The sequence below is a fragment of the Typopeltis vanoorti genome, chromosome 13 (assembly GCF_054136105.1).
Source record: "Typopeltis vanoorti isolate ZY-2024b chromosome 13, IOZ_Tvanoo_1.0, whole genome shotgun sequence".
Taxonomy (NCBI): Eukaryota; Metazoa; Arthropoda; class Arachnida; order Uropygi; family Thelyphonidae; genus Typopeltis; species Typopeltis vanoorti.
Window position 1 is genome coordinate 101,498,861 of NC_143561.1, and position 27,109 is coordinate 101,525,969.

At 34.8% G+C, this 27,109-nt stretch overlaps 1 protein-coding gene across 2 annotated transcripts; it reads left to right on the top strand.

The window, feature by feature from the left end:
* Positions 1-18: 18 nt before the first annotated feature.
* LOC150100418 (eukaryotic translation initiation factor 4 gamma 3-like) lies at positions 19-21,487 on the top strand. 2 transcript variants are annotated; one of them, XM_090403093.1, is made up of 2 exons: positions 19-115; positions 16,735-21,487. In XM_090403093.1, exon 2 carries the CDS (start codon positions 17,038-17,040, stop codon positions 19,780-19,782), a length of 2,745 nt encoding a protein of 914 aa, XP_090259219.1. In that variant the 5' UTR covers positions 19-115; positions 16,735-17,037; the 3' UTR covers positions 19,783-21,487. The 2 variants fall into 2 exon arrangements, with proteins under 2 accessions (XP_090259219.1, XP_090259218.1); XM_090403092.1 differs by lacking the exon at positions 19-115 and adding an exon at positions 10,772-10,895.
* Positions 21,488-27,109: the final 5,622 nt, after the last annotated feature.

The window sequence follows — 27,109 nt, forward strand, 5'->3', positions numbered from 1 at the left end:
CGTTTTGAATTTCTTAGAGAGCGACCGTTAAGCAATAACGTTCGTTGCCTTCTCTTGATTGCAGGGGAAATTCCAAGGCGTAGGCTCTTTCCGAAGTTTCGATTTGAGAAAAAAAGTAAGTCGCCATGTATGTGTGTGTGTGTGTGTGTAGGAAGATTGATTTACTCGGTTTTTTATTATTATTATTATTCCTGACACCTCCAAGGAGTCCGAAGACTCATCACGGGAGGACACCCACTATACAACTGTTTCCACCACTACACCGAAGCTCTACTACGAATCATTTATATACATTTGTTGATATATATTTTTTATTAAAAAATATTGAATGACTAGAAACCGAGAAAAATGAAAACAAAGTTTAATAGCACAACTAGTTTCAGCTTGTATCAGCCTTCTTCAGGTGCACATTACAAAAAAAATAACGTAAAACATAGAGGAAATTACTGTAAACAACACCGAAAGTTAATGTATATATATTCATTAAGCTATATAGTTGAAGTCTGCGCATTCAAAACTGTTCTCTCGTTGACTTCATTGTTGGGCGTATGCATACGTATAACTTCCAGATCTCGTGACGCCAGTATTTGATCGTAGCACAATGACAGTTTGAAAGGTTGTAACTCAGGTTGTTGTTGTTGTTGAGAATGATTTCTTTTGATTCTATTATCTTTCTTTCTAATTCATCCTGGTAACGGAAAATGTTATCAGACTCATCCCATAGGACTGTATGGCTAAAGTTTTCTTCATTAGAATCTGCCGAGAACAGAACATAAAGCACTGGCTCGCGTTCTCCTATAACTGACGTCTCTCTCTCTTATGTTCTTCAATACGTAACTCGATCGATTTTTCTGTTTGGCCAAAGTATGGTATATCACAATTGCACCAAATCTAATAAACACCGGGATATTTAAGGTTGTGATGTCTAGGTTTCGGACGGCTCACTAAGGAGCGGATTTTTGGAAGAGGAGTAAATAAAGTTCTTATGTTGTATTTTCTAAGAACCTTGGCCAATTTGGGTGAGACAGAGCTTATTTGTGGTAAAGAAATATTACCTTTCACCCTATTGGTCTCTTCGTTATTGAGAGCGGGTGGATTTAATAGGAATTTGTCAATTTTTTTTTTTTTTTTGTGAATAACAATTTAGTTGATAAGTAGACCTGAGAAAATTGAGTTCTTTATTAAGTTCTATCTCATCATCAAGAAGAGAGCGAGCACGATGTCTTAGTGTAGAAATGATTCCAAAGTTTTGAGGAGGATAATGATGGGAGTGACCGCGGAGATATCTGTTGGTGTGGGTAACTTTTCTGTAAATCGAGATTTTTAATTTCTCTGAAGAACGGGTCAGTTTGATGTCCAAAAAAGGAAGAGAACCATTAGCTTCAAACAGCCGTAAATTTCATGTTCGTATGTTGATTATTTAGATGTTCTAGGAAGTTCAGGAGATGGCGTATACGTGAATCACAATTCACGGCCATGGCTCCAAATCAGGAAAATGTCACCAATATATCTTTTCCACATTCTTGGTTTTAAAGGATAAGAAGAGTTGACTTTAACTTCCAGATCTTCTAAATAGATGTTCGCAAGTACAGGTGACAACGGATAAGGCCAAAATTTTGTTTATAGATGGTGTCCTGAAACTTAAAAGTATCCTGAGTGGATGTAATGAGTAAGTAAGGCCATGATCTTTTTAGATAATTTATCTTTGAGTAGTACAAGAACTTCGTCCGTAGGAACATTGGTAAATAAGGAGACTATATCAAAACTAGCCATGATTTCATCTTCCTTAATAATAATAATATATTTTGTACATGTAACAAAATCTGCGGAGTTTTTAATGAAAGACGATGATGATTTACTGGAAAAATATTTGAGAGATTTAGCCAGATATTTTGAAAGGTTATATGTTGGAGAATCAATTGCTTCTGCGATAGGTCGAAGTGAGGTATTTTCTTTATGAATTTTAGGAAGTTTTTCTTTGTTTCTAGTCATTCAAAAAATTTTAACACACACACACACACACACACACACACACACACACACACACACACACACACACACACACATATATATATATCATACACATTAGCGCACTCAGGGTTTAATCTTGGGGGTGGGGGACCCCGAGTTGAGCAGACGATTTGAGAATACAAGCTACGCATCTCGTATACGACCAAGCAATGACTGAGCATCTGCAATGATCGCTAATTCATAAGTAGTATACAAATAGAAGACGCAACAAACATAAATTTAAAAAAAAAAAAAAAGAATTTTAATTAGGAAAAGATTTTTGGAAATTTACTAGTGTTTTTTTTTTTTGTTTTTTTTTGAGGGGGCAGCGCCTCTCGTCTCCCCTCTCTGGGTGTGCCACTGTATATGTATATATATTTCGTATTAACTTATTTTAACTATCATATTTGTGACAAAATCATGTTTGGCAGTTGGACAAAATAATTAAAAAGTAAATAATAATAATTAATACGAAATATATATATATTAAATTAAAAATTAATATAAGCAGCATAATATGTATTCTGGAAAGTATTTATTTATTTACAAGTATAATAAATAACTTATACTTGTAAATAAATAAATACTTTCCAGAATACATATTATGCTGCAATAAAATTTAATAGTCTTGCATTTGAGTTACTTTACATAAAATAAATGAGTTACAAATAAATGAAGATAAATGGGAGGACTATGGGCCATGTTTATTTGTGCATATCTGTTTACATAAATTGAACTGTGTGATTCGCAATTGAACAGTAGGTTTTAACCGTATATCAATGTTAAAAAAAATCTTTATTTTTTCTGATGAAGTATATCTTCTGTATCATTGCAAACCAATAAATCAGTGATAGACAGAATAAAGCCAGATTGCTCCCTCGAAGCTATGATCATCAAGCAAAAATTGTCATACTTTGGACATATTATTATTAGAAAACCCTCAGGGAGTCCAAAGACTTGAGGGAGGGTACCTGCTCCAGAACTCTGCCTCTGCCACTCACTCTACAAACTGACTACAACTACATCAATGCCATCTATTGTCCACCACCACCACTAGTATTTCCAAAGACAATCACAAACATCCATGCCCATGACGGGATTTGAACCTGCAGCCTTTTCACTAGAGAGCGGATATGCTAACCACTCAGCCAGCAGGCTGGCCTGTGAGCAAATGACAGTCTGGAGAAGATGATGATGCTTGCTAAAGTTGATGGAAGTAACGAGAAGAGAAAGACCAAGAATTTGATGGGTGGATAGAGTTAAAGAAGTAAATGGAATGTGCTTGGAAATTCTGAAATATATGGCCAGAGACAGATCTGAATGGTGAATTTTTCAGTTAAATCTAAAATACAGTCTCGAGAACTCATTTCCAAATATTGTAATACTACTGCGAATTTTCCTCACAGTTGCTGTAAGTGTTGCTAGTTGTGAGAAGAGTTTTTCTAAATAAAATTGATTAAGAATTACCTACATTACTATGAAATAGACTTCGACAATGCCAGCGACGATTTTGCTAACAGAAAAGCAAGAAAAATAACATTTTAGAATGTTGAAATTAAAGTTTTACTTCAAAAATAAACTTAGTGTTTTAATTTATTTTCCTATACGTCATTTTGACTTTTTGTAGTATTTTTGGTGTGTATTGAGAGGGACGGTGACAGCTCTAGCTACGCGACTGGTGGTTAGGCTAAGGATTTTATTTTTCTATTTGTATTAATTTTATATATTTTTCTGATAGACATGGGCCATCTATTTCTGATTGGCTACTGGCGGAGATTATATATATATATATATATATATATATATATATATATATATATATATACACACAGGTATCCCTTGCTTAACACGGGATTTGATTAACGCACTGAAATTAATTGCAGCAATCCCTTGATATATGTGGCAAGAGTTTTGATTAATGCACCTTTAACCCTGCGGAGCTCGCAGCTGATCTGACAGATACATGCAAAATGTTTAATATAAATACTCTTACACAATTCAGTGTATAACTTGGAGGTCATGAGTAGCTGTGCATTCATATGTTATGAGTGATATTCTGCACTGTTTTTTGCTATCAGTTTGGTTTAACACGTTATGTAATGGTTTGTGATATTTGACGGTAAATTGTATCTGAGAGATACCGCGACCTCCGATGTCAGTATAGTATGGTTTAATTGTTGTTTTTTTATTCTTTGTTCAATAATTTTTAGATTGTAACTGAAAATAAATAAACCATCATGTATTACTGAAATAGAGACCCAAAGGCTTATTTATCATACATGTCTTCTAGGAGATGTGCTTTACTTTATGGAAAATACTAAAGAAAGTGATCTGGAGCTGACTCCACCTTTACTACAAGTTGCCCATAAGGTTGCTTATGCTTGCATCTGCCGAAACTTTTAGTTTCTATATATTCGGCATGCAACTCTTGTAGTTTCTATATTCGGCTATGAAATAATGATGGATTCAATATCCACTTAATTTGTACCATCATGTATTACATTTGCAGTGTTTTTTCTTTATGTTTTATTGCTTGTTTGCCGAGGTCTGGAGAGTCATTTTGCTTGTTATTGTAGAATTTATGCAGTTAAGAAAAAAACTAAAATTGTTCGAAAGACTCTTGATAACTTCTTTTGATAAAAAAAAAAATTGCAATAAATAATGTAGGTACAAGTATTTGTTACTTTGAATTCATTTTTTATCTTTCCTAAAAGAGTACCATATAAAACGAATTATTAATACAGTAATTGATCATGGACGAATTGTAATTTTTACCATTCATTATTAGATTTGATTAACGCGATTTTGATATATGCGGTAACATTGAGGGATTAATTAACCTTGTTAATCGAGGGATACCTGTATATATATATATATACTTCTCAGGGGCTCACATTGGTGAGTGCGGGCATGGCAACCCGAGATACCCAAACTAGACCTGATCTTACTTCGTACAATATACACTTGGTATATCATAACTGCTCTTCTACTATTCTTTCCCTCTACTCTCTTTCTTACTTCTTACTTCCCCCCCCCCCAGTGCTATTAGAGCAGTTCAAGGGTGAGGGGGGGTGACTCTTTCCTCTCAAACTGTAGTTTTCACTACTAAAAAAGGCAAGCCTAGTTGTCTTAAGGTGGCAGCCCCACCACTAGGATACCTATCGTCATGCTAGTCACTTGACATAGGGAAACACATATTACTTTCAAGTCTCAATGAAATCCAAACCAGACAGCAAACATGGAAAATGACCGCAAACTGGAAAAGGTTAAGAAACTTTGGAAAAATAAAAACACGGTGAAATATGCTACATTGAACATTAGAAGCATAACACATAAGGAAGAAGAATTAGATAAAATTTTAAATGACAAAAATATAAACATTGCAGTTCTTACAGAAACAAAAAAGAAAGAGCTACTACAATATCATATATAGAGTGGACAAACAAATACATGCAAAAGCTGGTGTAATGATTTGGATCTATAAATCAATTAAAGCAAAAATAACTCATTATACATACTGGAATGAAAGAATATTAGAAGTGCAATTAAAATTAAATAAAGAAAATTTAACAGTTGTTGGAGTGTATGCCCCTGAAGAAGGAAAAGAAGAAGAAAATTATTACTTTTACAAAGAGTTACAAGGAATATATGAAAAATTAAATAAAACAGATCATAAAAAATCAGTTGCTGTTTTCAACCCCTTTCACCCTTTCCCACTCTATATAAAGAAACGCTCCACCCATCCCTAATAATATAATATATATGTATATATATATTATACAAAACAAAAAAACAGGTTTTTTCCATTTTCTATTTTAATTTTCCCACATTACCTACCCCCCCCCCCCACACACACACTTCCTTCCAAAACACCCTAACTGCAGTAGTTTGCACATTGCAGAAAAAAGAAAAGCCACAACACCCAAAAAAAGGTATGTGTAAATTTCTCTTCCTTTATGCTTATTGGTAAATATACATCTACAATGCCCTAAGAATCCATGAGTAAAAAGCCAATGACATTTAAACAGGGGCTCTCCTAAACAGAAGCAGGCAAAATAGCCATAAATATAATAGTTTGTTAAGAGGAGTAACATAGGAGTTTTCCTAGAAATAATATCCATAAAACAGACCATATAATTATAGCCAGAGATCTTAATGCCAGAATAGGAATGAAAAAAGTTAACAATAATATACAAAAATTTGGAGAACCAACAGTAAACAAAAATGGAAAGCGACTCATTGATTATACAATATATAATATTTAAAAATAATGAATATATTTTACAAACATAAAAAATACATAAATATACATGGTGTGAAAGAGTACAAAAAATCAATAATAGACTACTTTATAGCAAAGGAAAAAGCAGCAAACCTCTTCCTAGATGTTAAAGTTAGAAGAGGGCTAAAAATTGACACAGATCACTATTTAGTACAGGCAAAACTAAGATTTCCACCAAACTGGCTACAAAAAAATAAACACACTAGAGAAACAAAATCTAATTACAAAGTAAGACTACTAAATGATTCAAGTATAAGAAATTTATACCAACAGAGGATTAATAACTACTTAGAAAAAATACAAGAAAATGAAGACATTGAAAAAGAATGGAATAATATAAAAGAAATTATCACATCAGCAGCATATGAAAGTCTAGGAACACACAATAAATATCATAAAAATAAAAAATTACATATATGGGACAATGAAATAAAAACAATAATTAAAAATAAAAATCTAGCTTTTAAAAGATGGCCAGTAAAAAAACAAGAAGATGAAATTGAATATAAAAACCTATATACCTATATTTAAAAAGGGGGATAAAACAAAACCTGCTAACTACAGAGGTATTAGTTTATTGAATACATGCTACAAAATATATAGTAGAATAGTTAATGAAAAACTAAAAATATACAGTGAAAAAATATTAGAATGTCAAAATGGATTTAGAAAAGGACACTCTACAATGGATGTAGCTTTCTGTTTAAAACTACTTATAGAAAAAAAGAGAATTTAATTTGGAAACTCATCTTTTGTTTATAGATTATGAAAAAGCATTTGACAAAGTAAGATATATGCTGTTTGATATATTACAAAAAATAAATATACCTAATATTTTACTACATGCAAATATATATATATATATATATATATATATATATATATATATATTTATATATATATCTTTATATATTTAAACATTATCTTTAACATTAGACATTATCTTTATATATTTAAACATATATAAAGATAATGAAATAAAAATAAATGAAAAGTTGTCTGAAAAACAATCTACAAACCAAGGAATAAGACAGGAATGCCCTCTGTCTCCAACACTTTTCAATATTTACATTAATGAAATATTAATACAGTGGAACACCTTAAACAATCAAACTATTTCCTGGAATAACAAAATAAATACACTATTATCTGCAGATGATCAGATAATAATATCAGATAAGGAAGATTTACATTAAGACAATTTACAAAGAGCAATATATAATTTAAACATTATGGTATAGTAGAACAGTTTGGAATGAAACTTTCCATAGATAAAACTAAAACTGCCATTTTGTGGACAAACTCCAGTTAGAAGCAAAATAGTTATTAATAATAAAATAATAGAACAGATAAATACTTTCAGTTATCTTGGATGAGAAATATATGAAGGAGAAAAAGACATACAATACAATATGTGTACTAGGGGGCTCTGCTCCCTGACGACTACGGCGCAACCCCCCCCCCCACCCCAGTGTTCCGGACTGGTAGGCCGGTTCTCCTTGAATTATGATGACTCGAATTTTGAAGACTCGACACTCGGGGTAGCCACTGAGTGTCGAGTCTTCAAAAGGGGCGCCTATGAAGCCCCCCCCCCCCGTGTTCCGGACCGGTAGGCCGGTTCTACTTGAATTCCGATGCTTCGAATTTTGAGGACTCGACACTCAGGGTAGCCGCTGAGTTTCAAATATAACTTGACAAAAATATTCGGCTTATCATTTTATAGTATATATATATATATAAATTTCAGCTTATCATTTTATAGTATATATATATATATATATATATATATATAGTGGTGAGCTATGAAATTTTAACAAAGGGCTCGCATCATCGAGCAAAAAAAAAAAAAAAAAAAAAAAAAAAAACCGTATTTCACACAAAAACGTTTCTTAACGCTTTCATTGCCAAGCTGAAAATTGGAATTTCGTGTGGTGGCCAAATTTTTTTAATTTTTTTATTTAGTTAGCGACGTCAACGCGATAACGCGTGATCGGCCGTTTGGTGAGAACTCGCATCGCGCGATATCACGTGATTGGCAATGAACGTGTTAATATAGCTTGTGTACTCCTTAATCAAAAAGTATGAGAGGACAATCAACCACCTGTAAAGGCTATCATTTTTAAACAAATATTTCATTCATGATCTAAACATGAAATATTTGGACACAATCATCTGTGTTAATTTATCTTACATAAGAAAAACATTTTTTAACTATCAAAATATAATAATAATAATAAAATCTTTTATAATCGCACATATGCAATAGTCCGCATTTTTTATAAACAAAATAAATTTGTTTTGTTTGCGATAGAAGTTTTTATGACTATATATATTAGGGAGTAGGCACGCCTTTTACCTATCTAGCTTTGGAGACTAAGTGGCCAGTTCAATCACCATCAGTAGCCAAACAGAAATAGCTGACCCATGTCCAGGGTTGCGCGCCGGTACAGTATGCAATATGTGCGACGCACACAGGTGCCAAAGAATATATTTCGTATTTCATTTTTACTCAATGATATGTTTTTATAAAGTGATTTTTTTATTGGGGGAGGGGTGTAAAATTCGATGTAGCTTAAAATTTTACAAGCGCTTTACATCGACTTTTACAGAGGTCACATCTCAAAAGTTTGTGTTGTAAAAATAAACTTTGTATAAAGAATGTATATAATTATATAATCCGATGGGAAATTAACCTGCTCAAATGTAGTAAACAAAGAATGGCTAAAATTAGTAACAACAAGGGTAAATGCTGTGTCACTAGAAACTGTATGTTATTGTTGTAACTAAGTGCTTTGGAAACCTTTGTTTACAAGCTCTGTGTATGCCCACCTTCAAGTTCATTCTTAAATGGGTCGGCACGGAACAGACAAGGTTCCGCTGTCCAACAAATCGGATTTTTGAAGTGCACTAGGAGAAGTGGTCGGCCTTAATAACAGATCAAGGAGTCGCGCCGAATTCTTCTGGGGTCTCAACCCTTCGTGCAAGGTCCCAGAGACGGAGAAATAAAAAGGCGTCGTGGAGAACATCGATATTGGCAGTCAGAATTAGAGGATACGACTATATATATACGGCAAGGTAACGCCACAGGTTAGAGGTCGGAGGGAATGAAGAGAGGGTCGCCGATCTGGAGGCAGTCTAGATCAGATGACGATGCAGCGGGAGGTCAATCGAAGCCGGTAACCGCAGAGCGAACTTCAGCACCGGAAAAACTTGCACCTCCACCTGGACTAAATCGCATGTGTTCCGTTCGTTGAAACCTCTTGCCCGAGCTATCGAGTGCTGAAATTTTTGCATTCCAAAATCCCACCACCATCCTGATGACACGTATGTTCTACAATTATTTTATGTAATCTAGGAGAAATAATTTAGATAGACTGATAACATATAAGGTACTAGGAATAAGCAGTGTCTATGAGAAAGTTTTGGCTTGTTAGTAAGTGGAATACTCTTGTGTAATAACTTGATATAAATCATGTTAACTTCTTTATGAATAGATAGGAGAGTTTAATCCGTAAGCAGAGAAATGAATGAATACTTATGCTATATAGTTTGTTAAGATTTGCAAAGGGAAATTTTAATGCTAAACTTTAACAGATAGGTAGAAAGAGTAGTACCCCTATCATGTAATTGATGTACTTTTGTATCAGCATAAATAAATGTGTTTTATTATATGTCAATAGAGTGCCGCCTGATCTTTTGATTTACATGCACTGTTTCTAAATAAAACAGACCTGAGACCGGGAAACCAATAAGGTATTAGAAGCAAAAATAAGTGCAATTGGACTACGACTGTTTATGCTATTTGATTTGAAGGAATTTATGCTAGTGAGAGATCTGGCGCCCCCGTGTTCCGGACTGGTAGGCTGGTTCTCCTTGATTTCCGATGACTCGAATTTTGAAGACTCGGCACTCAAGGTAGCTCCTGAGTTTCAAAACATTTCAAATAACTTGACAAAAACGTTACAGCCTACACCCGTTTCAAGCCGACGTCACATCCGTTTCCAATTTCAGCTTATCATTTTATAGTATCGGGTATATATATATCTGCTCTATACTATAAAATTTTAGCTCTTATCTTTTAGCTAACTTAGCTCGGAAGTTCAGTTTAAATCAATCCATGATGCCCCCAGTAATGTACCCAAATAGAAAGCGTGAACATCTGTGAGAGATAACCCAAAGTACAGTACGGTATTTCAGAACACCACTGAGCAACAGATAACAAAAAAAAAAAAAAAAAATAGAATTTAGGAAATGAATGTTGTCTCCTAGAGAAAAGGAAACACACACGCACACTGTGTTAAAACGTTTTCTTTTCTTTTTTTGGGGGGGGGGGGATGTCGAGTTAAAAAATGCTTACTGTACTTTTTAACTCACTCCCGAATTAACGATAACCGAAAGATGACGCTACTAACTGACATGTTCGTTTTGGTTTCGTTTTGAATTTCTAAGAATGTGTGAGAGAGAGGATACTGATCACGTGATTACGGGGATAGACTCTGCGGTTTTGTCGTTGGTTCCCTTTGTGGAGTTTCGATTTAAAACAAGAAGGAAGGAGTGTTATTGTGTGCGTTCGAGTATTTTTGGGTTATACAGAATTCTAATGGTAAGTGGACTGTATTCTATTATTTGGTTTTGCTTATTCATTTCAACAGACGTGCTGCTTTTTTATTATTCATTTAATTTAATAACCTTGTATATTTTGTTTACTACATTCCAACCCAGTTAAATTCATGTTACATTAATTGCATGTTATTTGTTGCGGATCAGTACTGTCCGGCGCCTGTGTGCAAAACTTTAGTTGGTAGCCCTATACCCTTCCCCCAATAAAAAAATCACCTTATAAAAACGTATCAGTGAGTAAAAATGAAATACGAAATACATTGTTGGTCGATTGGTAGAGCCTCTGCTACTAATGGCTTGCAAAAGGTTAAGCAAGTTTGATCGTGATTAGTAGTTGGAAGGGTCCATCGTTCGATGCAGTTGGCACACTTTCGATGTCTTTGGCGCCTCTACTATGCTGGTGCCTGTGTGCGTCGCACACATTGCATACTGTGCCGGCGCGCCCCCTGTTGCGGATGCGGATATTGAATATCAGAAATGGTCAAACAAGTCTAACTACGGAGCTGCTTCATTTATATCTCTGAATTCTATTAATTATTTCTAGTTTCAAGGCAAGTCTAACTGCAGAGCTGCTTCACCGTGACATATCTCTGAAAATTTTTAATTATTTCTAGTTTCGGTTCACAGCTATGAGTTTTCCTTGCTTCCTTTTTTTTTTTTTTGACAATTAACATTTATTTTACTTTATTGTAAAATTGGCATTTTGCTGTATTCTGGTAATAGGCATGATTTAGTGAAATTAAAAGCGTTTCTTATTAACTTAGCCTACTATTATTGGAATTAAATGTCTCCCAAATGCAACGCAAAGAAGAATGATTTGACCTCTTCGTGATGCGTAGAATCTTTTTCTTTATATGTTTTTTTTTTTTTTCATTTGAATGTTGGTTAATTGATCGCATACAGAGATATCAGATAATTCCTGGAAACTTGGGTTTTTTCATCCCATGTAAGAAATGGCTAGAGAGAACACATAAAAGTGCTATTAGTGGTCGGTAGATATCACTTAGTGCAGATGGTGGGATGTGTGCCCTCCAGCAATCAGTCTTCAGAACACATGAAATGTACAAACAAAAAATAGTGGTGTTGGTGATGATGAACGGTAGATTGTAGCAGAGACGTCGTGAGGAATTTTGGTGCCTATGGCCAGGAAAGAAAATTATGCCGTTCTAAAAAAAAAAAAAAAAAAAAAAGTTTAAAAATCTCTATTTTTGTGCCTATGGCTGGGACCACATTGGCCATAGCCTCACTATGCCTCTGGATGGTAGTAGTAGAGAGGGCGAGATGTATTTAGTGAAGTAGAGTAGAGTGCCCTCCTGCAGTGAGTTCTTGACTCTCTAGAGGTGTCATAATAATCTGCTTATTATTTATTATAATCAACTAGGATCAGGCAGTCTGTAGAAATCGGCAAGTTCTGTAACTGCAATAAGTTGGTCGATTGGTAGAGCCTGATGCTACTAATGGCTCAGCAAAAAGTTAAGCAAGTCTGAGCACGGTTAGTAGTTGGAAGGGAACATTCGTTCGATGCTGTTGGCACACTCTTCCCCGATGAATCTTTAGACTCCCTTTTATAATCTCATCTGATTTTGTAACCACCTGTATGGTGGTACTCCAGAACATGGCTGACCTCTGTAAACAGGATAAGCATACCTCGTGATTATGCTGATGCACTGATGATGCCCGTTAATTTCTGGCCAAAATATCTGCAGTAATAAAAAATTATTATTCTTTAATCTTGTGAATGCCTGTGTCTCATAATTTATGCTAATGATATTGTGAGTAGGTAATAATCAGTCATTTGCAGTTGATGCAAAGTAAAGGAGCTTTCTACAGAGTGATGAAACAATATCTCTTCATGAGGATAGAGATAGACAACTTGGGTGGATTATGTGGATACTACCAGTTCCATTCTTCTGCACTGCACTTGGAAATGGATTTGAACTCTCTTGGCAGAGCTTTGTTGTAAGAAATCGGCAAGATTAGCTTTAGGTATGATATCAATCTATGAACTGAATTCAGAATTAGATCGAGAAGACTGCACAACAGATTGTTACAGTGATAATATGGTTGTTTTGTACTGTTTTGAATTATGGCCAAAGCAACTAATGCTATGAGACCAATCTACTGTTGTATATTTCTTGCTGTTTTGCAGGATGAAAAATCTAGTTTTCAGTAGGAAAATCATGCCATCTCCATATGAGACCAGCTAACTCACTTTCAGTTGAAATATCTTTGAAAGATTCATCACTTCCTAGACAGGATTTGAACCCAGATCTGTACAAAGAGCATTATTGAAAGAGCTATGGAGCCCTGATGGTAAGGAAGATACTGACAGATAGAGAAATGAACATGATGATTTCACTGTATATGGACTTTAGTAAACTATAACTGGACTTCTCTATATAAGTTTCATTATATGGTATCAGAGGGGATGGGGAACATTTTGTAAAAGATCCAAAGATGATGATGATGTAAGGATTATTAAAGCTGAAATATTAGTTATTAGATTTGATTGAGACAATATAATTGCATGGTTTTGTAGATGTTAGAAATAGATTTTGTAAATGTTAAATTAGTGAGGGAATTTTGCCAGATTAATTAATAGGATTATTCTACAGTGAAAGGCTGGTTGGTTTGGATTGCAGTGAGGTAGACTGCTGAAGCACATAGAATCATGTTACTAATTGCATATCTACTGTGTTTCGTTCTACTGAAAATGCGAGTGGATGGTACACAAACCAAGTTTCCAGCAACATTCATATTTATTTGAATATGAATCTGGAAGCCAGGTGTCAGTCTTCTAGCTGCATTACATAGTTACTTTGGCAGAAGAACATCAAAAGGAGAACAAGAAGTGATTTGTAGAACTTATAGAAAAGAGTCGGAAGTAGATTTTTATCTGAAATGCATTACCATGAGTGGCTGAGTACTTGCAGTAAACAGACAGAGAAGGCCTTCTAATATGAGTTTTGTGACCACTAAAATCTGTTGATAATATTTCTATTATTATACGGACACCTCCATGGAGTCCGAAGACTTTGCAGGAAGACCCAATCTATCATACCTCTCCTTGAACCCATTAACAGAAAAAGCACTTACAACTGACTCTGGCAACCCATTTCACTCATTCAATACTCTCCAAGCAAATAATCTAGTCCTCACACCCTTAATGACCACACCTTTATTCAACTTCCAGGGATGATCCCCTTGTTCTGGTCCCTCTAGCCAAGTGCTGAAACATTTTCCCTGCATCTATCCTATAAAAACCTTTAAGCAACTTAAATGTTTCTATCATATCCTCTCTTTTTCTGCTATCAACCAATTTCTGCAATCCACACACCAGACTTGAGCAGAGTAATCCAGATATAGGTGTATCAAGGCCTTATAAAGAGTAATTACAACTTCCTTATCTCTACTTGTTAATGTGTTCGTCATTAGTCAAATAATCTTATGGGCTACCTTAGCAATATGTCCTCTAAACTTTAACTCTCTGTCTACCACCACCACCCCTAAATCTCTAGCTTCATCTTTTTCCTGGAGTACAGTTCCATCAATGTGATAAACAGCTTGTAATCTGTTTATCCCAAAATGCATAACTTTACATTTTTTGACATTAAACTGACACCTGTTAACTTTTACTCATATTGACAACCTATTTAAATCGTCTTGCAAGCTCTCCAATTACTCTCCACATTGCCTGGATTAACTATTACTGTACCTAATTTCGCATCATCAGAATAAGTAAATATTTCCTTTCATGTTATTTCCAATATCATTTATGAACAAATTAAACAGCAATGGTTTCAGCACTGAACCTTGTGGCACATGATTAGTCACCTGTTTTTTTCCTCGATTCCGTCCCTCCATATACCATTCTGATATCTGTCCAGCAGCTGCCTATCTTATCCACTTAACCAGTGTCATATCCATCTCCATTTGTTTTAATTTGCATAACAGTGTTCCATGTGATATTCTGTCAAATGCCTTTGCAAAATCATTGTGTAGCCATTTCCTTTATCCAACTCAGCTATTACTCTATTATAAAAAGTTAGTAAATTACCAAGGCATGACTGATCTTTCACAAAGCCATGTTCACCTTCATAGTATCATATGTTTATCTGCCAATTCTTGAATTCTCATTTTCACCAATTTTTCTAGTACTTTTACCACCACGACTGACATACTGATTGGTCTGTAATTTGCTACTGTACTCTTAGAACCTCCCATATGCAGAGGAATAATTTTGCCTCTTTCCACTTCCTTGGAACTCTACCAGAGCTGAGACTTAAACAGTTTAGTCAAAGGCATTGTCAGTTCCCTTGCACATTCTCACAAATTCCATAGCTGATATCCCATGTCATGCTGGTCACCTTTCTTGCCTGAGTCTTGTACTGTTAATGAGTTTACTGGTCACTTTTCTGTTTATATACCCTCCACAGCATTTTCTACTTCTGTAGCTCATGCTTAATGATATTACTCATCCATCTAACTCCCCCAATTACCCTCCTTATCCTAGGTATACAATTTAATACTGCTTCCTCTAGAAGACCCCTAACTATATCCCATGCACTACTAACATCTTTACCCTGCAGTCGTTTATGCCATGGCACAGATTTATGCCTTCTTCCTAAGTATCATAATCACTTGCCTTGTAGTTTCCACAAATACCCTTTCTTGGTAGAATATTCCTTGGTACAATCTCTGGAGTCAAGACCAGTCACTTTCACCGATTGGAGGCAATGTTGTCACCTTGGTTATGGATAGCTCTTCTGATTCTCTGACCAGGTCCAATACTCTCCCACCCCTATTCCCCTCCATCACATGCTGCTTTAAGTAATTATCTCTCAGCAGGTATTCAAAATTCTATTTCCTTTTTGCTATGAGATCTTTCTTCCTTCCAGTCTGTATCTCCATGGTTGAAGTCTCCCATAATAATCACTTGACCTGTACTTGTACTAATTTGGCAATGCATGTCTTCCAGATCATCTGTGGAACCCCCCCCTTGGCATATAGCAACAACCAGCTGTACATTTTGTCTTATTTGTCTTAATCTCAGAAAAGATTGCTTCAAATGAATAGCCACCTCCTGCCTGTCTCCTATTCGTTTTGGTTGCAATTTATCTGCTATCATCAGCAGTACTCCTCCCCATTCTGTTTTTTCTGTCTTTCCTGAAAATACTAACCCCTTCACATTCAATTCCTGTAACTACATCATCTGCTGTTAGTCAAGTCTCACTGGTTGCACTTTTCTATTTATATACCAATGCCAAAAACGGCATTGTTGTATAAATAAAAATTTCCCTTGTTTCTGGCATTAGTGTATAGAAATGGCAACATCCCTTTATTCCCCCACCCACCCACCTTTACTTTCTGAATTGCTACCCTATTCAATATTTTTGCTTGAGAGATTAGATTCCTCACTGCCTCTCCAAAGGTCATTCTCACACTCACTCACTTCATTGGTGCCTTCACACAAACTCACTTGCTTCCATCCTAATTGCGTACGTTTCCCTGAAATTTCACTTCAGCATGCTCGGTAAACAAAGCGCTCTCTAGAAAAAAACCTAACACCCAAACCATTCAGATGCAGTCCATCCATATACAGATCCTTCTTTCCATCAAACAGAGACCACAGATCCACAAATTCTACATCATTCCTTTTGCACAATCTACATATAGACTCATTGGTTATCAATGTCTCCTCCTACTCAGTTTGTATATGTGTATGTATCTTGTTTGCTTTACTAATAACTTCAGACTGCTCTTTAATAATCAATTCATATTCAAAATTGATCTACTTTTTAATAAACATTTCTCTTTTCCAGGTGCTGTATTTCTGGTATGTCATTGAAGTAAAGTATTATTGCAGCTAACATGAAACTACCAGTGAGACCTCCCCCCATCATAAACCCTTAAAATTTCAAAGTTTATATCTGATCCAGAGGTTATTTATTCTTTTATAAAAGTAGTCTGACCAAATCGTTTTCATTCAGTGGAAAAACCTAGTCTTTCATGCAGTAACATTCCAGACATTTCATTAAGAATATAATTAAATAGAAAAATTTGCATTGCAGATCATTGTATTCTATAAGATATATTTAAAAAGTCACTAAACATAGTTGCTAATTATGGACAGGTACTACTTAAATGAAAATAAAATAAGTGCACAATTAGAGACAGTCAACAAGGCATCGAAGAAAGACTTTGCAAATAGTGTAGAGTCGCTTCTTGGGGAAAGTAGTAGAAAAAACAGTGACCAGATTGGTATGACAAGTGAAGTTGCAATTCCAGCAACTTCACTGACAGAGTTTAGAGAAGGCAGTAGTGAAACTTCATTTACTGTTGATAAAACAGAATCTGTACTTCTTAATACAAAGCAAGACAAAACCAGTGCCAATGGAAAACTAAATGACTCTTTCATAAAAGTATTGAAAAGCACGTTTGAATGCACAGCAGGCAGTGAAAACATAAATTCAGCTTATTCAGAAAGTATAATCCAATATGATAAATTTGTTTTGTTAAGTCTTTGGTCCACTACTCTCAAGAAACCTCTTGGATTGCCTGATTTATTTATTATAAAGCATAAAGCGATATACAACAGTTTGGAGGACATATCACCTCAGGTAAGAAAAAAATGTAGCCATACAGAATTTGTGCCAAGTGTTGTTAATAACATATCAAGCAACAATATTAGTTATTGCAAGCATGACAAAACATCAAAAAAGACTCAGAAAAAATTGCATGAAAATATAGACATGCATATCCATGGAAATGGATTTCAACCCACACCAAAATTAATAGTTGACAATCATTCTGAAACAGAAAAGGCAACTCACTCAGAGACATTTAACAGTATTCTAAATAAACTCCAAAATTTGGAGAATTTGATCAGTGGCTCTCGTAACTTAGAAATCAGTACCATAAACAGATTAAAGGAAATAATGAACAGCATAATGGAGCAAATAGAAAATGACGATACATACATATCTATATATGCTGACTTTTGTTCCAAACTTAAAGATTTTGATAACTTAAATAATAAAAGAATTTTCAAAAAATTATTAATAAACGAATGCCAGGAACAATTTACAAAGTACAACAAGACAAAAGAGTTTGAGCTTGAAGAATTGATGGATTGCAAGATTGAAGAAGAAACGATTCAGTTACAAGAAAAAATACAACAAACACATCATGAAATAAAGAAAAGATTAAGAAACATTAAATTTATAGGGCAGTTATATAAACATAAAGTAATCACCGCAGGAATTATACATAAGTGCCTGAATACGCTTCTGTTATGTTATGATGATGAATCACTGGAATGCTTATGTGAACTGCTGACCATTGTTGGTAAGATGTTAGATGTGGATGATAAAAATAATAACAGAAAAGCAGAAGAGAATATGAATAATCACTTTAAGAAAATTCAAGAAAAATTAAATGATCCACAATTAAACTCTAGAATTAAAAATATGTTGTTAGATGTGACCAATCTGAGGAAAAATAAATGGATTTCTAGAAGACAAGAAAAGGAAGCTAACAAACAAGCAGAAGAACAAACAAAACTATATCATATAACTGAGATAGATTTTCGTGTAAGACATGATAGTTATGCAAGAAATAATCATAACTCAGCTAACATCAATGACAACAGATACTCTTCTGCAAGGAGTAAAAGTAATTTTGATTTTTCAAAAAGGTGTACACAACCTGCGAGAAAGCTTTCTTGCATTAATGACCAAAAACTATCAGAAGCAATAACAAATAAATTGTTATATGCTACTGATCATCCTGAAAATTTCAGTGCATCATCCCAGTATGTGAACCAAAGCTATATATCACATGAAGTGATGGAAAGAAAATATAAGGCACTTGTTGATGAATTCCTGATGAATGAAGATTGTTTGGAGGCTGTCAAGAGTGTGAAAGAATTGGTTTCTCCAGTTACTGTCAACACTTTTATTTCTACTACCATAACACATGTTCTTGAACGTTCAGCCAGTGATCGAAGCAAGTTGGGAAAACTTTATAGTGAACTTCTGACAAGAAATCTGCTTTCCATAGAGCAGTATAGTAAAGGTTTAGAATCTGTTCTAGAATTTGCAGATTATTTGGTTATAGACATTCCCAAAATATGGGAATATCTGGGTGAGTTCATTGAACCAACTATAGTAAACTCTTTTTTCTTTCTGAAGAATGCTATTGAGCCTTGCATTTCTAATGGTAGTGCAAGTAAGCTAATGCTAAGTATTCTCCATATACTCATGGAAAGAAGGGGACTAACAGAGGTTAGCAAAATATGGAAAGAATCAGGGCTAAGATGGGAGGATATATTACAGCCATCTGAGAGTGTGCAAAGGTTTATTCAGAACAATAATTTAGAAACCATCTGTGAGCTATTTCCTGATAACACTAGTGACACTAACATTAAAGCACACTTGACTCTCTTACTGAAGAATAATAGCTGTAATAATGAAATTATTGAGTGGATAGAGAAAAATGTCACAGAAAAATCAAGTAACTTTGTTAGAAATCTCATGACAGTAGTAGCAGAAAATTCCCTATATAAGTTTAGGGAAAATGGTTGCTATAGGCTAAATGAAGAGAAGATTAAACAGCGAACTAAGTTATTGCAAAAGTTCTTCAATCATGAATCAGAGTTAGAACTCTCTGCTCTGTATGCACTTCAGGCTTTGATGAATAAGTTATATCATCCTCGAGGTGTCCTTTATCACATTTTCATAACACTATATAATAAAAACTTGATATCAAAAGATGCATTTAAAAAATGGGAATCGATTAATGATCCAAGTGAACAAGAAGGTAAACGTGTGGCTCTGTATTCAGTGACACTATTCTTCATGCAGCTGTGAAGAGTGTGGTATTAGATTTTAATTATTATTTTAAGTGTGCTTTAACAACTCCCAACCAATGATAATATTTCTTAGCTTCCATAGATATAACTGGGAGTATAAGATATTAGCAAGATATAAAGTGGAAATATGTTATTGGTAAAATTTGTTTTGTTGTGAACTCCAATGTAATTTTGTAAATAAGACAAATTTTTGTATAAAATATGAATGTAGTTAAACTTTGATATTATTGTCCAAACGAGAAACAAACGTTTTTTTGCTGTTTTGCAGTATTGTAGTAAGATTTACAAACTATTAGTCCTGCAAATCTTATAAACATTTTCATTGCAATTTTTTTCATTAAATAATTTTAATCATTATTGAAATAACTAATTGATTTATCCAAAGGTTATGATATATTAACATATTTTATGAGTAAATTAATAGGTATTTAAGAACAGATCACTATTTGGGATTGTTTAATAGCACTGACTTTCTGAAATTACAGTATCCTTAATTGCTATATGCAGATAAGAATACTGTAATTTATAGTTAATGGACAAAATGCAACATCTTTATTTTATCGATCTAAAACTTGAAATATGAACTATCTGGAAGTAAGTGGTTAAAATTAGAAAATAATGATTTATACCAATCTCTGTTCATGCTGATGTATACTAAGTGTTCAATAAAAACTACATTTAAAGTAATATATTTCTAATGTGCAATTAATTTTGGCACTTAAATTAAGTGTCTGAAATTGCAATTCAAAGATATATTTTGGGAATGTAGGTTTCAAGTTTCGATCTGCTTTCCACTTCATTATCTGTTTAAGGAAAATTATGTACATGAAGAAATGCCAGAGAGACTATAATGTGCACTGTACTGCTGCTTTTGCAGCAAAGTATCACAGAAATTATTCAATTTCTGTTATTTATGCAATTAAAGTTATGTTAGTAATTCATGTTCCCTTGACAGAAACTCTAGTGCACACAGTTATAATTTGGAAAACAGTTTTGGTGACAACTAGCCAACAGAAGAAATGGGAGACAACCCAGTTAAGTCAAATCAGTCTTTCTTACACAAAATAAAATATGATTAAAAAAAAAAAAAAAAAAAAAAAAAGATTAAATAGCTATAAACTAACCATGTAAGGTCCAAGTTTCAAAAGACTTTATTATACATAAAATAAACCTTGTTGCTTGCCAACACTGCTCTGCCATTATATGTTTCCAGTTGATGTTGTTCCCTCATCCTGTCTCCCTTGTATACATAAATCTTGTAACCTGCATGGACAAATTTCTCTTTCCTTCTTTGTGAAGTTAAACTCAGCCACTGGTAGGCTTCAGAAATTAAATTTTAATCGAGTTTTATAAAAAAAAATAGGTCACAATATGATAGATGTATTGCAAGGAGTACTTGTAGTTGACTGTCACCCAAATATCCAGTTGTCAATGAACTGGAAAAGAAAATACTATTCACTAAACATTATTGCTGCTCAAATGAATTACAGAAATTCGAATGCACTAGATTGATATGTAAATAACTTGAAATGCTGAAGATGTTTGTTTTTATGCAAAATGAGCAATGTTCTATTTTATTTTTTTATTCATAAATTAAAAAAAAAACTTATTTTTTTTTCATCAATCAATCTGAGAATTAAAAAAAAAAATTGAGTAGGTGAAATTATTTTCATAATTAGAAATAAACGTTATTATTGTTGTGATATTCCTTATTTTATCATAACTTTCTGACTTGTTCTCTACCTTATATTTTATTAGCAAATGCAACTGTCCCTCGATGAGTCCTTGGACTCCCTGGAAGTGTCTAATAATAACAACAAAAATGCCTCTATTACCTTATGAAGTCAATATATCTATTATTTGATTTCTATAGTTTGCAACCTAATGAATTAGATTAACTTATATATGCTTATATTCTTTATAAAAGTAGGTTAAGTGACATAAGTAGAATGTCAGTTAATTAAAATTAATCAACCTAATGATTTCTTGAATAATAAACAAAATTAACTTATCAGATGCAACATGATTTTGTGCTAAGAAAATTGATGATGGAATGGCGAAAAGATATTCTACAAGGGATCAATTTATAATTAATCCTTTGATTCTCTTGATGACTGAGAATACATTATCAACCTTGCAATGTACCCAAAAATTATAGATTTCGCTCTATATACCAGAATGTCAGATTTTAATTGTATGACCAGTCGTATTTACGTTTTGTCGATTTGGAAGAGGCAAATGACAAGGTGTTAAGAGAGAAGCTATTCATTACGCTACAGTTATATGGTGTCAATGGGGCATTATATCAAGCAATACTTAGTCTTTATTTGAGTGGTAAGTCAGCAGTTAGAATTGAAGGAAGTACAGGAAGCTGGTTTAATGTTAAATCTGGTGTGAGACAAGGATGTACATTAACCCCCTCTGTTATTCATTATCTATATGGATCACATTATGAAGGAAAGTGGTATTAAACATGATATCAAAATTGGAGATGTTAATGTCAGCTCTTTGCTTCATGCAGATGATGTTATGTTATACTTATATAAATGAATCCACTACAGGTCTGCAAGATTCTCTGACTAAATTGAATAACTGTTTTAATAGATATGGTATGAAGGTCAGCAATAAAAAGACAATGAAAATAGGTAGAATCATTGAAAATGTCAACTGTGTTGTGAATGGAGAACCTGTAGAACAAGTAAAACATTTCAGCTACTTAGGCACGATTTTTAGTGAAAATGGTAAATTAAATATAGAAATGGACAACAGAATCAGCAAAGCTGGTATGGTGGGAAGTCAATTGAATAAATTCGTATGGAATAAGAGAGAAATTAGTCGGAACACTAAATTAGCTGTATACAAGACGTTCAAACCAGTTTTCAAACGTGTTCAAACCAGTTTTAACTTATGGATCTGAGAGCTGTGTCAGAAGTAAAATACTTGACCAAAGACTAGAGACTGCAGATGCAGATATGAGTCCTGAGAAAGATTATAGTCGTGAACAGATAGCATCAATGGCAGTATCATTAAAAACGAGGATATATTAGGAAAGAACTTGACGTCAGCATCCAGGAATGCGTTAGCAGAGCTAATCTCAGGTGTCTTAAACAATGGGCGAAGAAAGATAATCTCAGGTGTCTTAAACAATGGGCGAAGAAAGATTATCAAAACAAGTTCTCTGCTAGGTTGGCAGCAAAATGACCCAGAGGAAGACCAAGACAAGATATAGGTGTATTGATACGGTACAAAGTGCCTTAGACGATAGAAATATAAGATCTGATAATGTTGGAGTCTTGACAAGTAACAAACTGATTTGGAGGAAAATTGTAGATAGCAATTAATAATTATGTACATTTTTTTTCATGTAGTACTATCATATCCTGTACGCCCCTTGAGGGTACATGGCAGGAATTTGATGATGATGCCAGTCATATAAATATTAATTTGTAGCTTGTTTATTTATATTTATATAGGATTCCCCCAGGGTTCACATAGACTGATATCTGGATTTGATTTTAATCATTACTTCTGGTCAACTCCCAGGCACTGCTAGTCAGTGTTGTTCTATCTACACCCTCTGCTCAAAAACATACCTGAGCTTTTGATAGAAAATAAAACACGGGCCAATTATAATTATTCAAATTATTTATTTCAATCAATATACTCCCCCTCAACTTCGATAGTGTTTGGCACGGTCAATTAATTCGTTAAATGAGTTTTTTTATATCGGTTTTTGGGATATTGAAGGTCGTGGTTACTGCCGCTTGAACGTTTTTAATGATGTATCGCTTTCCTTTCATCGGCAAATGAAGTCGGGGGAAGAGAAAGAAGTCACAGGGTGCTAAATCAGGTGAATACGGCGAGTGATCCAACACACAAACTTGGTTTTTGCTCAAAAACTGTCTCACAATGTTCGAAGAAAGATGGTGCATTATCGTGCAAAAGTGACCAGCTGCCTGCATCGCGAAATTCATGCCGTACCACGAATTCTCGCTATCAATCGCCTCAAAACTTATATTGATTGATGATTGATAGTCTATGTTGTTAATCTTCTTAACCAACACAATGTTGGAGAATCAACAATAAGTCTAAACACTAGAATTGTTATAACAAACAATATAACAATTCTAGGAAAGGAAACAAAATCTGCACATGTTAGTTTGGCTGCTGTTATATTGAAGCCTTGTAAAGAGGCATAATGGCTTCATTATCCTTACACATCAGTGTTTGTTTAAGCATCTCAGTTAATAAGCTACCCACTAATCACCCCCCTCTTCCTCCTATCCACTAGACTGTAAATTGCATTTTCTCAACCAACTCAACATTACTGGGATTAAATCTGCACATGTTAGTTTGGCTGCTGTTATATTGAAGCCTTGTAAAGAGGCATAATGGCTTCATTATCCTTACACATCAGTGTTTGTTTAAGCATCTCAGTTAATAAGCTACCCACTAATCACCCCCCTCTTCCTCCTATCCACTAGACTGTAAATTGCATTTTCTCAACCAACTCAACATTACTGGGATTAAATCTGCACATGTTAGTTTGGCTGCTGTTATATTGAAGCCTTGTAAAGAGGCATAATGGCTTCATTATCCTTACACATCAGTGTTTGTTTAAGCATCTCAGTTAATAAGCTACCCACTAATCACCCCCCTCTTCCTCCTATCCACTAGACTGTAAATTGCATTTTCTCAACCAACTCAACATTACTGGGATTAAATCTGCACATGTTAGTTTGGCTGCTGTTATATTGAAGCCTTGTAAAGAGGCATAATGGCTTCATTATCCTTACACATCAGTGTTTGTTTAAGCATCTCAGTTAATAAGCTACCCACTAATCACCCCCCTCTTCCTCCTATCCACTAGACTGTAAATTGCATTTTCTCAACCAACTCAACATTACTGGGATTATTGTCTTCATACTCAACATTCCAGAGACCAGAAACTACCTTAGTTAATCGCCTTTGGACCTTTCAATATCTCTTCATCCTTTTTAAAATCAGGTGACCAAATCTGTGCACAGTAATTCATATGTAGCCTAATTAAAGACTTATACAACACAATCAGAATCTTTTTACTTCTACAAGTCAGTGTCCTCCACATCATTGCCAGAATATGTTGTATATCTTCACAATTATGGCAATATGTCCACTAAATTTTATATCCTTGTCTACCATCACTCCAAGATCTATTATTTCTTCCACCTCCAATAATATATATCCACCAAGCATAAACTACCCCTCATCTTTCTTTTCCAAATTTTAGAACCTTACATTTCACGACAGTGAATTGGTATCTCCACTCTCGTGCCCATTCACTTAGTCTATTCAAGTCTTCTTGTAAGGCTACAATATATGCTCTACTCCTCATAGTCCTTTTCAATTCTGCATCATCTGCAAGCAACTCAATATCCCCATTCAAATCTTCCCCAAAATCATTAACATATTGGTTAAACTGGAATGCATTGCCTGAGAGTGGTGTGTGTGTGTGTGTGAGGAGAATTTGAATGTATTTTAGGCACTGTTGATGAACTATGTGTATGACAAAGGGACCTCCCATGATAAGTCTTTTACTTTATGTGGTTCTTGGGATAATAATAATAATAAAGACATTAGAAAGTGTGACTGGAGATTTAGCAGATTTTGAAGGATGGTGTTGATTGGCTAGGTGACTGAGAGAAGAGGAGGAAGATATGAAAAATTAGTTGAGAAGCATGAAGGGGAAGATTAGAAGACTTGAAAGGCTAGCCAAAGTGAAGTGAATAAGAGTAGGAGTGAGGGAGAGTGATGGGAATGATCCAGGAAAAGAATGGAAATGAGAAGTTGATATAGTATAGGAGCAAGAGATAGGAAGGCAGATAAGTGAGAGAAAGTGTTGAGGAGAGAGAGAGAGAGAGATGCAGCTGGGCAAGGAATGGATGGATATGTGAGGGGTGTGATGTATGGAGATTCAGTCACTTGAGGTGTGCAAAATAGAATGTTAAAGGAGTGCTTGCCTGGAGGATCGATGGTGAACATGACTATGGTAGTTAAGCCGGTTAAAATGCAAACAAGATGATAGTGATGTTGGGTATGAATGACCCAAGATTGGTAGTGCGAAATGGGTGGTGAGAAATGTGAGGTTAATGTTAAAGATTGGGCAGCAGAAAAGTGTGAGAGAGATTATTATTATTGGCTAAGTCACCTTCATTAAAAAAGTCCATATAAGGATTCCTCCCATCACAACAAACCAAGGACTTTTTCAATTGAGGCTCCAAGGAGTCCAAAGACTCATCGTGGGAGGGCATCCATTCCACAACTCTCCGCCTCCATCACTCAATCCGCCAACTACAGCGAACTGCAACCACCATCATCTACACCAACGCTATCTATTGCCCACCACCATTTTCACACAATCACAAACATCCATGCCCACAGCAAGATTCAAACCTGCAGCGTTTTGGCTGGAGAGCAAGTATACTAAACACTTGGCCAACCAATATTGCCCGGATATGATAATGTAGAGTTGAGGAGAAGAATATGTGAAAAGATAGGCCTGAATTATAATCAACAAATGGCTGGAGTGCCTCTCTTCTATCATCAAATGCACTCTAGGCTTTTGATGATAGGACAGAGCTGTGTGTGAGAGAGATTGGCCTGCATTCGAACATAGAAGGATGCCCAATCTTTAACATTAACTTGGCCAATCACTACCAATCTGGTCATTCATACCCAACATCACTATCATCTTGTTTGCATTTTAACCAGCTTAACTGCCATAGTCATGCTCACTATCAATCCTCCAGTAAGCACTCCTTTAACATTTTATTTCGCACACCTCAAGTGACTGAATCTCCATAAAACATCACATCTCACAGATCCATCCATTCCTTGCTCAGCTGCATCTCCCCCCCCCCTCCCTCCCAACACTTTCACTCACTTTGCCTTCCTCTCATCTTCCTGTCCCTTGCTTCTATACTATCTCTCCAGATATCTCTCACTTGTTTAGAGAACATTTGACATGTTCTCTGGACAAGTGAGAGTGTTAGGGTAGGAAAAGTCCAGTTTCCAAGGGAAATAGTAGCAGGGATGAATTCTTGGTGTTAGTCACTTTGGGGAGGGGGAAATGTATGGTATATTGCAGAGTCCAGTGGAGTCACAAACTTTTGACTCCACTGGACTCTGACATTATTACAGTGATAATAATGATAATTATTATTATTACACTGGCACTTCCACAGAGTCATGACTCATTGTGGGAGACCCAAACAGCACAATATCTATCGTATCTCTCTTTAAAACCATTAACAGACAAAACACTCACAACTGACTCAGGCAATCCA